This window comes from Alosa sapidissima, chromosome 21 (genome assembly GCF_018492685.1).
Source record: "Alosa sapidissima isolate fAloSap1 chromosome 21, fAloSap1.pri, whole genome shotgun sequence".
Taxonomy (NCBI): domain Eukaryota; kingdom Metazoa; phylum Chordata; class Actinopteri; order Clupeiformes; family Clupeidae; genus Alosa; species Alosa sapidissima.
Window position 1 is genome coordinate 2226733 of NC_055977.1, and position 14348 is coordinate 2241080.

At 48.6% G+C, this 14348-nt stretch overlaps 1 protein-coding gene across 3 annotated transcripts in view; it reads left to right on the forward strand.

Annotated features, from left to right (window-relative positions):
• glcci1a (glucocorticoid induced 1a) overlaps positions 1 to 14079 on the forward strand; it is a 54964-nt gene extending 40885 nt beyond the window's left edge. Inside the window, exons 5-10 of one of the 3 annotated variants that reach the window (XM_042075626.1) lie at positions 1348 to 1497; positions 3502 to 3718; positions 9236 to 9356; positions 9755 to 10411; positions 10457 to 10995; positions 11342 to 14079. In XM_042075626.1, coding sequence (XP_041931560.1) covers positions 1348 to 1497; positions 3502 to 3718; positions 9236 to 9356; positions 9755 to 10058 — 792 coding nt within the window. In that variant the 3' untranslated portion in view covers positions 10059 to 10411; positions 10457 to 10995; positions 11342 to 14079. Of the gene's footprint in view, positions 1 to 1347; positions 1498 to 3501; positions 3719 to 9235; positions 9357 to 9754; positions 10996 to 11341 lie in introns of all 3 variants that reach the window. The other 2 variants (XM_042075622.1, XM_042075623.1) reach the window with 2 other exon arrangements.
• Positions 14080 to 14348: the final 269 nt, after the last annotated feature.

Here is a 14348-nt window from a genome sequence, read left to right on the forward strand (position 1 = left end):
AAAGCGTTCACAGAAATAATAATAATTACAAATAAGTAAACAAACAAACAAACATATACAAACATTTTTTACACCTCATCAATACACTGTGCGTGTGCGTGTGCGTGTGCGTGTGCGTGTGCGTGTGTGTGTGTGTGTGTGTGTGTGTGTGTAGGTCACTCCTCTTTCTGTCACAGTGTAGGGTTGCCAACTTTCTGATATGAAAATAAGGAACGTGGGGGGGGGGGGGTAATACACTTCAGTAGACCGGCATCCACTTCAGTTAGTGGGGGGGGGTGTTTCGATAATACACTTCAGTACACCAGCATCCACTTCAGTAGACCGGCATCCACTTCAGTTAGTGGGGGGGGTGGGGGGGGGTGTTTCGATAATACACTTCAGTAGACCGGCATCCACTTCAGTTAGTGGGGGGGGGGGGGGGGGGGGGGGTTGAAATTATGTATGTATTATTGTACTAAATAGTGCATCATTTCACAAAATTGTGAGCCATTATTTACTAAAATGCGCACATAATATACTACATTCTATGCACAATCTAGTAAAATGAGATCATAATTGAGTAAAATGAGTGCACAATTTGGTCAAATGAACGCACATTCTCACAATATATAAAAAAAAAAAATTCTTGCCTACATTATAGCCTACTAGCCTACTCATTTTCTATCTGGTGCAAAACAACAAACCTGAAAACTGAACTGGCGGATATGCTGTCATATTGCTGTAAAAAAATATATTGAACATCAGAAGCAGCTCCAGAAGCTCTGAATTTGGTGAAGCCTTATTTTATTTCTGGCTTTTTTTCTGTCTCTGGAGGAAGTAGGCCTATTTGTCTATCTTGCACAAATGCACTGTAAAACTCTGAGCCAGACATGTGATCTCACGCTACTATCAGCGTGATATAGGCCTACGTGACTCACAGTGGCTCAAATGAAAAGTGTGTTCTTTGTTGGGATAGTGATGACAGACAAACCGAGAGGGATAAATGACAGCAGCAAAGTTTCCCTTTATCACATACGAATCGTGCATACAAATTGTGCATTCTTCGTTCATAGTCTAACTTATTATACTGATCTGTCATGGATTTGCACGAGTTGATTCTCAATAATACGGAACAAAATGCGTTCCGTATCAGTTCAATACGGAACAAAATGCGTTCTGCATCAGTTCAATACGGAATACATCTTTTTCCTGGCAAATACGGGACGATTCCGTATTTTACGGAACGGTTGGCAACCCTAGTTGTGTATGTAGTGTGCAGCTAGTATTGCACAATCTTCCTCTTCTCCTAATAAATCTTCCCTCTCTCTCTCTCACTCCCTCTCTCGCTCTCTCTCTCCCTCTCTCTAGTCTCCCATGTCCTCCAAGTCTCAGATGTCGCTGTCGAGCATCACAGTCCCCAAGCCGACCATCTCCAGGGTGCCCAGCAGCATGGAGGGCATCAACCACGAGCTGGAGAAGGTTTTCATCAGAGAGGGAGGGGAGAAGGAGGAGCTAAAGGTACACGCACACGCACACACACACACGCACACACACACGCACACACACACACACACACACATGCGCGCACACACACACACACACACACACACACACACACGCACACACACACACACACATGCGCGCACACACGCACACACACACACACACACACGCCAGAGCTGGTTGTTAGTAAAGGAATCTTCATCACCATGTCTTTTCTTCCTCTCTCTTTCTCTCCTCACTCTCCTCCTCTCTTTCTCTCCTCACTCTCCTCCTCTCTTTCTCTCCTCACTCTCCTCCTCTCTTTCTCTCCTCACTCTCCTCCTCTCGCTCTCCTCCTCTCTTTCCTCTTCTCTCCTCTCTCTCCTCTCTTCTCTTCTCTCTCTCCTCATCTTTCCTCCCCTCCTCTCCTCTCTTCTCCTCTTTTTCCTCATCTTTCCTCTCCTCTCCTCTCCTCTCCTCTCTCTCCTCATCTTTCCTCTCCTCCTCTCCTCTCTTCTCCTCTCCCCTCCTCTCTCTCTCTCTCTCTCTCTCTCTCTCTCTCTCTCTCTCTCTCTCTCTCTCTCTCTCATTTAAATCTAGACTTAAGACCAAACTGTTCTCAGATGCTTTCTGCTAACTGTGCCGAGTTACAAATTCTGAATCTGCCTTGATAATTATTCTACTTTGTCTTTTATTACTTTTTTTTACTACTTTTGCCTTTGTTTTTGCTGACTAGTTATTCTTTATTTTTAAATGATTTTACCTTGTGTTTTATGTTTTCTTTTTATTATTATCTTTACCTTTTAACTATTCTTTGACTATATTGCCCTTCTATGCTTTTATTTGTTATTATTGTTTGGTTTTGTTTATGTAAAGCACATTGAATGACCTCTGTGTATGAAATGTGCTATATAAATAAACTTGACTTGACTTGACTCATCTTTCCTCCCCTCTTCTCTCCTCCTCTCCCCCCCCCCCTCATCTCTCCTCTTCCTCTCCTCCCCTCCTTTCTCTCCTCTCCTCTCTCCTCCTCCCCTCCTCCTCTCTCTCTCTCCTCCTCTCCTCTCTCTCCTCCCCTCCTCCTCTCTCTCTCTCCTCCTCTCTCTCCTCTCTCTCCTCCTCTCCTCTCTCTCCTCCCCTCCTCCTCTCTCTCTCTCCTCCTCTCCTTTCCTCCCCTCCTCCTCCCCCTCCTCTCTCTCCTCTCCTCTCCTCCTCCCTCTCCTCTCTCTCTCCTCCTCCTCTCTCCTCTCCTCCTCTCTCCTCCTCCTCTCCTCCTCTCTCCTCTCTCTCTCCTCCTCCTCTCTCCTCTCCTCCTCTCTCCTCCTCCTCTCCTCCTCTCTCCTCTCTCTCTCCTCCTCCTCTCTCCTCTCCTCCTCTCTCCTCCTCCTCCTCCTCCTCTCTCTCTCCTCCTCCTCCTCCTCCTCTCTCCTCTCCTCTCTCTCTCCTCCTCTTCTCCTCCTCTCCTCTCTCCTCTCCTCCTCTCTCCTCCTCCTCCTCCTCCTCTCTCTCTCTCCTCCTCCTCCTCCTCCTTCTCTCTCTCTCCTCTCCTTTCCTCCCCTCCTCCTCCCCTCCTCTCTCTCTCCTCCTCCTCTCTCCTCTCCTCTCTCCTCCTCTTCTCCTCCTCTCCTCTCTCCTCTCCTCCTCTCTCCTCCTCCTCCTCCTCCTCTCTCTCTCCCCTCCTCCTCCCCTCCTCTCTCTCTCCTCCTCCTCTCTCCTCTCCTCTCCTCCTCTCTCCCCTCCTCTCTCTCTCCTCTCTCCTCTCCTCTCTCCTCTCTCTCCTCTCCTCTCCTCTCTCTCTCCTCCTCTCCTCTCTCTCTCCTCCTCTCTCCTCTCCTCTCTCTCTCCTCCTCCTCTCCTCTCTCTCCTCCTCCTCTCCTCTCCTCTCTCTCTCCTCCTCCTCTCCTCTCCTCCCCTCCTCTCTCTCCTCCTCCCCTCCTCTCCTCCTCCTCTCCTCTCCTCCCCCCCTCCTCTCTCTCTCCTCTCCTCCTCTCCTCCTCTCTCCTCTCTCCTCCTCCTCTCTCTCTCCTCCTCCTCTGCCAGGCTCTGGAGGTGCCTGATGGGCGGCGTGCTCCGTTCCCTCCTCAGCAGCGCAGCAGCAGCAGCAGGAGTGTGGACACTCAGACCCCGTGTGCCCCTGGTCGTTCCAGCAGCTGCTCGTCTCTGTCCCCCTGCCCCTCCCCCGCATGCCCCCCGGGGGCCAGCTCACACGGGGGCAGCCCCTACTCCACAGACGAGCTGCTGGACGACCGGGACAAAGGTACACACACACACACACACACACACGCACGCACCACACAGACACTACACGCACACCACACGCACACACCACACACACGCACGACACACACACACCATACACACACACAGACCACACACACACACGCACACACACACACACACCAACCACACACACACCACACGCACACACCACACACACGCACACACACCACACAGACACTACACGCACACCACACACACACACGCACACACCACACACCATACACACACACACACACCGCACGTCTACGTCCACCGTACTACGTCGTACTACAAGTACAGCAGGCAGTTTTTAATTGACATCTGCAAAAGCAAGTTTTGCAGCGTTCTGGACTTTGCAACAGAGACGCTAAAGGAACTCGGACTACTCTGGCCTGCAACAACACCGGACTCGCCTGCTACTCCTCCCCCGGAAAGAAAGCGTCGGAAGCGGTGTGCGAGGAAGCAGAAGAGGGGCAAGCGCGGAGGCGTCCGGGCCAGGCTAGCGGCCAGCCCAACTCGCCCAGCCATACCACCCATTCTCCTGGCAAATGTACGATCACTGGACAACAAAATGGATCACATACGACTGCTGAGATCAACGAACCGGACAGTAAGTAACTGCTGTGTGCTCGTCTTCACTGAGACTTGGTTAAATGACAACATTCCGGACTCTGCTGTACAACTGGAGCAGCTAGCATGCTATCGAGCAGACAGGGCCATTGTAAAGGGAGGTAAATCACGAGGAGGAGGAATCTGTGTTTACATCCGTGACGAATGGTGCCGGGACTCTGTAGTAGTGCGCAAACACTGCTCACCACTGGCGGAGTTTATGATCATAAAGTGCCGTCCTTTTTACCTGCCAAGGGAAATTACTGCGATTCTGCTAGTCGCAGTATACATCCCGCCTACCAACAACAACAGCGATAAGAACGCGGCTCTTAGTGAACTGTACCAGGCTGTCAGTGAACAACAGACGGCACACCCAGACGGTTTCACCATCTTCACTGGAGATTTTAACCATGCTGATCTCAAAACTGTACTTCCAAAGCTACACCAGCATGTTGATTTTCCAACAAGAGGAGATGACATCCTGGACCTGGTCTACACTACACACAAAGGAGCATACAAAGCCACCCCCCTCCCCCACATTGGACTTTCAGACCATATCACTGTTATGCTAATGCCCGCATACAGACAAAGGGTAAAAGCGAACAAACCGGTTCGTAAGCAGGTAAAAGTGTGGCCTGAGGGAGCCTCCGATGCTCTTCAAGACTGCTTTGACACAACAGACTGGGAAATGTTTAAGCAGGCAGCCACTTACAACAACCGGACAGACATAGAGGAGTATACAGACACTGTAACCTCTTACATCACCAAGTGCATCGATGATGTGACCCACACAAAAGACATCATCACTCGGGCTAACTGGAAGCCATGGCTGACAGGGGATGTCCTCAGGCTGCTGAGGGCCAGAGACAAAGCCTACAGAGCTGGGGATGAAGCTGGCATGAGAACAGCGAGAGCCAACCTGTCCCGTGGCATCAAGGAAGCAAAAAAGGAATACACTCACAAGATAACCACCCACTTCAAAGACAGCAGGAACGCACAAAGCCTATGGCAGGGCATTCAGGCCCTCACGGACTACAAGCCCGCGCCACAGAGCTGTGAGAGCAACATCCCTCTGCTCAACAACCCTTTGCTCGCTTTGAAGCACAAAACAGCACCTGCCCACAGAAGACCCCTCCCCCTCTACATGAGCAGCCCCTGTGCCTCTCTGCCGACAGCGTGAAGAGGACACTTGCTGCTATCAACACCCGTAAGGCAACAGGTCCAGACAACATCCCAGGTCGTGCGCTGAAGGACTGCGCAGGGGAGCTTAAGGATGTCTTCACAGACATCTTTAACACTTCCCTGAAGCAAGCCATCGTCCCATCATGTTTCAAAGCTGCCACCATCATACCTGTGCCGAAGAAAACTGCTCCATCCTGCTTCAATGACTACCGCCCTGTGGCACTGACACCCATCATCATGAAGTGCTTTGAGCGGCTTGTCATGTCACATATCAAAGCCATTCTCCCCCCCAGCCTGGACCCCTTCCAGTTTGCATACCGAGCCAAGCGGTCTACAGAGGATGCAATCTGCTCTGCCCTCCACCCAGCCCTCACCCACCTGGAAAAAAGAGACTCATATGTGAGATTGCTGTTTATAGACTTCAGTTCTGCATTCAACACCATAATACCACAACAACTCATCTGCAAACTGGACAAACTGGGACTCAGTACCTACCTCTGCAACTGGCTACTGGACTTCCTCTGTCAGAGGCCCCAAGTAGTACGTGTTGGCAACAATACCTCAAGCAGCATCACACTGAGCACAGGGGCCCCCCAAGGCTGCATGCTCAGTCCGCTGCTCTTCACCCTGCTGACGCATGACTGCACTGCAACCTACAGCAACAATCACATAGTGAAATTTGCTGACGACACAACTCTGGTGGGTCTCATCACCAAGGGCGACGAGACTCAATACAGGTTGGAGGTCGACCATCTGACCACGTGGTGCAGGGACAACAACCTCCTGCTGAACGTCAGCAAGACCAAAGAGATTGTTGTTGACTTCCGGAGAGGTCACACCCAACACCTGCCACTGACCATCGACGGTGCTGTGGTGGAGAGAGCGAGCAGCACCAAATTCCTGGGGGTGCACATCAGTGAAGACCTCTCCTGGACCACCAACACTGCATCACTGGCGAAGAGAGCTCAGCGCCGCCTGTACTTCCTGCGGAAACTCAGGCGAGCAAGTGCTCCACCAGCCATCATGACCACATTCTACCGAGGCACCATTGAGAGCATCCTCTCCAGCTGTATCGCTGTGTGGGGCGGAAGCTGCACTGAATACAACAGGAAAGCCCTGCAGCGCATAGTGAACACAGCTGGAAGGATCATTGGTGCTTCACTCCCCTCCCTGAAGGACATTTACACCACCCACCTCACCCGCAAGGCGACCAAAATTGTGAGTGATTCAAGTCACCCCGCTCACAATCTGTTTGATCTACTGCCCTCTGGGAAGAGGTACAGAAGCCTGCGCTCCCGCACTACCAGACTCACCAACAGCTTCATACACCAAGCTGTAAGGATGCTGAACTCTCTCCCTCCTCTCCCTCCTCCACCCTCAGCTACATAACATCCTGGACATTGGACCCACAATGGCCGCCTGCACTACTCCACTTGCACACTTGCACACTTGTACACTTTACAACTTGGTGTTGTTGTCCTGAAAACACAACACTTCTGCTGCTCTTACATAACTTGCACCACTATGCCACTTTCTTTATTACTTAGGTCAAACAGAACTACCCAAGCCTTTTATTGGCCTGACTTTGCACTAGTATTTTATTGACTGTCCATGCACAATTTCAACCAAATTTTGCTGCTCTTATTTTTTCATTATTATATTATTATTTACTTACTTTTTTGTTTACTTGAATGTTATGTTTGTCTGTGGACTTAAATTGGTAAAATATGTCTTGTCTTCACCGTGGGATAGTGAGAAACGTAATTTCGATCTCTTTGTATGTCTGGAACATGTGAAGAAATTGACAATAAAGCTGACTTTGACTTTGACTTTGACACACACACACAGACCCCACACACACACACACACACACACACAGACCACACACACACACACCACACACACACACACACCACACACACACACACACACACACAGACCACACACACACACACACACCACACCACACACCTGACACACGCACACAGACCACACACACACACACAGACCACACACACACCCACACACACACACACACACACACACACACACACACACACACACACACACACACGTGCTTTGATGATGACTGAGACAAAGGTACACACACACTCACACAAACTTATATGTAAACACACGTGCACACACGCTCACACACACATTCACACACCACACACGTTTTGTTTGTGATGTGACGTTCTCTCTGTTAGGGATCGACCGATATGGTTTTTTCAGGGCCGATAACGATATCAATTATTACCAAAACAGGAGGCCGATAACCGATATGTAAAACCGATATGTCATGTGTCAAAAAGGGGGGTAGATAGTAAAGGCGATATGCTGCAAAAAAATCATTCAAAACCATTTAATTATGCAAACTTTTCTTTCTTCGTTTGATACACAATTGTCTATCAACTTGCATCACTTGCAAGTGTATATCCTGTGTAGGCCTATCATGTTAATCCAAGAGTGATAGCAATTATTTTCATAGACTAGGCCTACACAATGGGCTATGTGCTTGTTAAGGGACCTGTCACAAAGAGGATGCTTTGCCATCGTGTGTGTGAGTGCACGAGAGAGGGAGAGGAAGAGGTGCATGCGTGAAGTGTTATGGTTGAATAGTTTAACAAAACAGTTTTAAAATAGTTCTTAGGCTATTTAAGCATGCAATTTGTGTCCATATGTAGGCTATAAGCTACACTTTTGAGAGCCTAAAGGGCACGTTAATAGCCAGCTCAGGACACGATTTAGTTCAGGTCGGATAAAATTACGGCTGGCCCTGGGTGCATGTAGTCTTTTCTGACAGTCCGTTTCAAAAAGGAGCAATTAGACTTTTTGACGTTCGCTATCGCATAATTTAGGACTTGTCTGTACTATGTCCGCCGTGGTGTCCCGTTATTCACAATTAACGGACGAGGCAGAGAACTCCCGACGCGCAGCACCCGAGTTTGTGGGATAACTAGTAAACAGCATCAGTAACGTGCATCAATCGGGAATTCGCTAAATGAAGGAAGTGGGTGCTTTATGCTACTTATTGATCCAGATCAAAGAGACAATAGCTTACAAAGTGGTGTTTTTGTAACTTCACTGTAGATGATTGTGATTCATTGCAACTTCAGCAATGTAGCTACCTTCCTTACTTTCAAAAAATAGCTCCGTACAGCTGAAGCCCAGTCTACAGTCTGCCTCAGTGAGAATCCTAAACTTTCTCTGTGTTCAGTCTTCGATCCCGATTGGCTGCATTCGTGCTAACTAACAAATCAGACGGTGTAGTGGGCGGGACAATGCTCTTGACCACAGAGTAGCAAATGCAGGGAGTGAGAGACGCTTTACAGACAAAGTAGCGCGTTTCATTCTTTATCCATTTCAATATTGGCTTATCGGTGGAAAAAATGACCGATACCAATTATTATAAAAATGCTAAAAATCGGCCCTAATAATCGGCCAGGCCGATAATTGGTCGACCCCTACTCTCTGTCCTGTTCTGCAGTGGACACACTCACTCACACACACACACTCTCACACACACGTGTGGACACACTCTCACACACACTCTCACACACACTCTCACACACACACACGTGTGATTTGTGGTGTGACGTTCTCGTTCTCTCTCTCCTGTTCTGCAGTGGACACACTCTCACACACACACACACACACTCTCACACACACACTCGTGTGGTTTGTGGTGTGACGTTCTCGTTCTCTCTGTCCTGTTCTGCAGTGGACAGTGGCAGCAGCTCTCCACTGCCCAAGTTCGCGTCGTCCCCCAAACCCAACAACAGCTACATGTTCAAGAGAGAGCCGCCCGAGGGCTGCGAGAAGATCAAGGTGTTCGAGGAGAGGTGAGCACCGTGTGTGTGTGTGTGTGTGTGTGTGTGTCTGTCTGTGTCTGTGTCTATGTGTGTGTGTCTGTGTCTGTGTGTGTGTGTGTGTGTGTGTGTGAGCTACACGACTATTAAGGTTGGAGAAGTGAGTCCACAGGTCTTTGTTTGTTGTGTATAATGTTGTGTCTATGATTATATTATGTTCTAATGTTATGAGGAGTTTATTTATGTGCATGATTAGATATCATCATAATGTTTAAGATGGAACTTTATCTATGTATTATGATGTAATAATGATATTAGAATGTTTAGAATAGATTGGCGTTGTCTATCTAGATACTGTCGAATGATTGTCACCCTGTTGTCATGGCAACACCTCAACTTCTTTCCTGTTTCTCACTTCCTGTGCGGCTCAGCTCCAGGTCGGCCGGTGCGGTGCCGCTGTTCTCGTGTCCAGACAAGAACAAGGTCAACTTCATCCCCACAGGCTCCGCCTTCTGCCCCGTGCGCCTCCCATCGGAGCGGCGCGAGCGCGAGGAGGAGGAGGAGGCGGGGCCGAGCTCGGTCGTCATGGTACCCGGCCACGCCCCCACTCAGGTCTCCGCCAGCACCAACACAGAGGACGCGCCGCCGGACCACGCACCGGACCACGCACCGGACGACCCCGACGCCTCCCCCTCCTCGTCGCCACAGCAACAGCACAGCCTGGCCATCAGCTAGACTGCCCCACGCTCAGAGCTGGCCTCTGGCGTCCCCCCGCCTCACACACACACACACACACACACACACACACACACACACAGAGCGCTACTCTGTCACACCAACACCCTGTCTGTCCAACTGACCGTCCGTCTTTCTGCATGGCATTGCAACAACGTCCTGAACAAATCATCATCTTCATCAACGATGGGACGAACAGACAATCCCAGACACGCACACGCACACACACACACACACACTCCCTCTAAGACTCTTATCACACCTTTGCGTTGCAAGCGTAATTTATAAGCACTATTGTTTGCAGGGATGAGCTAAGAGAGTGTGTGTGTTTATGTATGCAGTAAAAGCAAAATGTGTGAGTGTGATAGCAGTAATACGACACTTTTGCGTAAGACAAGGATGCTGGGTTAGTGTGGTTGGGAGACTGAAGATATGCAACACACACATTTGTTTTGTTTATTTGTTTTTGTTTACTGACACCTCACAGGAGCTCTCTCTGCTGGCCCTGCTGCACACATACACACACACACACACACACCCTCCAGGCTTACATCAACACCAAAGCCAGCTTGTGATGACATCATCGTTTAATTTGAATTTGACCAATCACAGTCGCCCAATTCAACAGACACTGCAGTCACAAGTGAAGTGTGTGTGTGTGTGTGTGAGAGAGAAGGAGAGTGTGTCCTTACATTAGATCTCTGGTGTGTGTGTGTGTGTGTGAGTGTGAGTGTGAGTGTGAGTGTGAGTGTGAGTGTGAGTGTGAGTGTGAGACAAGGCGAGTGTGTCCTTAAATTATAGCTCTGGTGTGAGCTTGTGCAAAGTGGAGTGTGTGTGTGTGTGTGTGTATGTGCATGCTGGGTTTCTCTGTAGAGTGGATGAGCTGGCCTGCTTGAGTGCGGGCATGCTTCAGACTATGGTAGTGTGTTTAAGGTGCGTGTGTGTGTGTGTGTGCGTGCGTGGTGGTGGTGAAGTGGGGCATGCTTCAGTCTACGGTAGTGTGTTTAAGGTGTGTGCCTGCCTGCCTGCCTGCGTGCGTGGTGGTGGTGATGTGGGGCATGCTGCAGACTATGGCAGTGTGTTTAAGATGCGTGCGTGCGTGCGTGCGGGTGTGCGTGCGTGTGTGCATGCGTGCGTGGTATGGTAGTGTGTTTAAGATGCGTGCGTGCGTGTGTGTGGTATGATAGTGTGTTTAAGATGCCTGCGTGTGTGTGTGCGTGTGGTATGGTAGTGTGTTTAAGATGCGTGCGTGCGTGTGTGTGTGGTATGGTAGTGTGTTTAAGGTGCGTGCGTGCGTGCGTGTGTGGTATGGTAGTGTGTTTAAGATGCGTGTGTGTGTGTGGTATGGTAGTGTGTTTAAGATGCAACGTGTCATGCTCCGTGTCTGCATCCACAGTATGAATAAGCTCCTGATAAATAATCTAATAAATGAATAAGCTCTGTAAATATGAATATACTTTTAAAGATATAGAAACCTATACACACACATAAAAGACGCAAGCTTGTTTGAACTGAACCTGTGTATTGCTGTGCTGGATGTGTGGAAGGGGAAAAGGCTGTACTTTTTTAAGATTATGTTTACAATCTATCCAGGTTGCGTTTCTAAAGACTTCTTTAAAGAAAACATTTATTGTAAAAAAAATATATGATTAAAAAAAGTTAGGGTCATAAACACATATATACAAATCTACATTTCTATCAAATTGGCCGTGATGCGTTGCACAGCCAAACCCTGGCCACTTGTATCACCAGTGTAAGATCCAACCACACACACACACACACACACACACACAGCCATCAGTACACCACTCGGGAGTGTAAACTCAGGTAATTTGAAATGTATTCGTCCTCCAACAGATGGCCCAAATATCTGCAGCTTCTTTGCTCTGCCTGGTATGCTACTCCATGTTTACTCCATGTTGATTTGCTCTGCCTGGTATGCTACTATGCTACTTGCTCTGCCTGGTATGCTACTCCATGTTGATTTGCTCTGCCTGGTATGCTACTCCATGTTGATTTGACCTTATTGTTGTATTTATTTCATGTTTTTTTCTAATTTCCAGACTTTGTTCAGGCATTTCTCGTGGGTGTGATGGTATGCATGTGTGTGTCATAGTTAAAATATTGAAGTGTTACTACTTCATACCAATGTCACACTGTTGATTGACACTCATAATCTTCAAAACTCCTCCCATTCCATACTGACTCCTCCCCCCAATCATTACAGCCAAGGCAGCCAGTACATACACACAGACACACACACACACACACACATACATACATACATACATACACACACACACACATACACACATACACACACACAGACACACAATCACCACCACCACAGAGCAGCTCTGCCACGTATAGTCCAGTCATATGAGCAACACACTGAGCCCGAGACCAAAGTAAGAACACACACACACACTCTCTAAGGCCCATACCCTACCACACACACACACACACACAGAGAGACAAAGGCTAGAGGAACTGCGCAGTCCTAATTCTTTTGTTTAAAACTCCTGCACCTTATTGAAACGAAGAAACAAACAAAACAGTTAAGGAAATGGGTGAGCGTTGCTTTAGGAAAAGATGAATGAATGGGTGAGCGTTGCTTTAGGTAAAGATGAATGAATGGGTGAGCGTTGCTTTAGGTAAAGATGAATGAATGGGTGAGCGTTGCTTTAGGTAAAGATGAATGAATGGGTGAGCGTTGCTTTAGGTAAAGATGAATGAATGGGTGAGCGTTGCTTTAGGAAAAGATGAATGAGTGGGTGAGCGTTGCTTTAGGAAGAGATGATGCAATAATACACACACAGGCGTAGTCACGTGGTGTAGCGTTTACTTCATGTGTACATCTGAGTGGTCACATGGCATGTCCACCTCCCGTGTGAAATGTGATGTTTGTGGTTAAAACGTGTCCATCCCATGTGTGTCTATGGGTTTGTGTTGAACTCCAGAGGCTGACCATTCCACTGACCGGCGCTGTGCCGGAACACAGCCAGCCCTGGGCCGGGGCCGGGCCACGTGTGGGCCAGACCTGGCTGGGGGCTCGCTGGAGTTTGGATCTTTACGCCATGAACCCAAAACCAGCACGGCTCCAGTCCAGACCTCATGCAGCCATGTCCTGATCACACTCCATTACGCATGCACACACACACATATACACACACACAGACACAAAAAGGCAATAAATACAGCGGTTTGACCACTGAGTGTTTGCCAGTGTGTGTGTGTGTGTGTGAGAGCGAGAGAGGGTGTGTGTGTGTGAGAGAGAGAGAGAGTGAGTGAGTGTGTGTGTGTGTGTGTGTGTGGATATCACTGACTGTTCCGATATATTCCATAGAAGTCTACGCACGTAAACACAAACCCCAGTAGAGTGGGCTAAACCTCATTTAACACCCTCTACAGGAAATGATATCACCATCCTGACCTGGCTCCTGTAGAGAGTTCCGACCTCCTCGTCTGGCCTCTAGTGATGTCAGCTCCCAGGTCTGCTCTCTCAGCCCCTGAACACACACACACACACACTCTCTGAGCCTTGAGGGTGATCTGTGTGGATAAATATACTCACACAAACACTAGGAGCCGTGATGGCAACACACGCTCAGCCATGGGGGCAATCTGTTTCTGAACACACGCAGAGCTGAGAGAGTGATGTTTGTTTCTGAGCACACACACGCAGAGCTGTCAGAGTGATGTTTGTTTCTGAACACACACACACACACACGTGCAGAGCTGAGAGTGATGTGTGTGCCCCCCCAGCACAGTGGAGTGCTGAGTCTCTGTGAGCTCTGCTGTGTGTACATGCTGTGGGTCTCTGGTCGGGGCTGGCCACTGTGTTTGCTAAAGACATTCGATAACGCACTTGATAACACACTCTTTCTCTCTTTCTGTCTGTCTCTTTCTCTCGGTCTGCATCTGTCCTGGATGAAGGCTGAGGGGCGGCCACTTGTTTGGTATTTTTCAAACATAGAGATCTCTTGTGTCTTATTTAAATAAAGTTATTAGCAGTATCAAAGCCCCCTGTGTGTCGTGTGTTTGTTCCTGAAGCCAGTGGATGAAAGAACTCAAGAGTTCTACAGTTCTATTAGTTTTACTGAAGTAGTAGAAACATTACTAATGTTCTACTGCCATAGACTCATCAGCTAATGTTCTACTGCTATAAGAGACTCATCAACTAATGTTCTACTTCTCTAGAAGACCCATCAACTAGTGTTCTACTGCTATAAGAGTCTCATCAACTAATGTTCTATTGCTCTAGAAACCCATCAACTAATGTTCTACTGC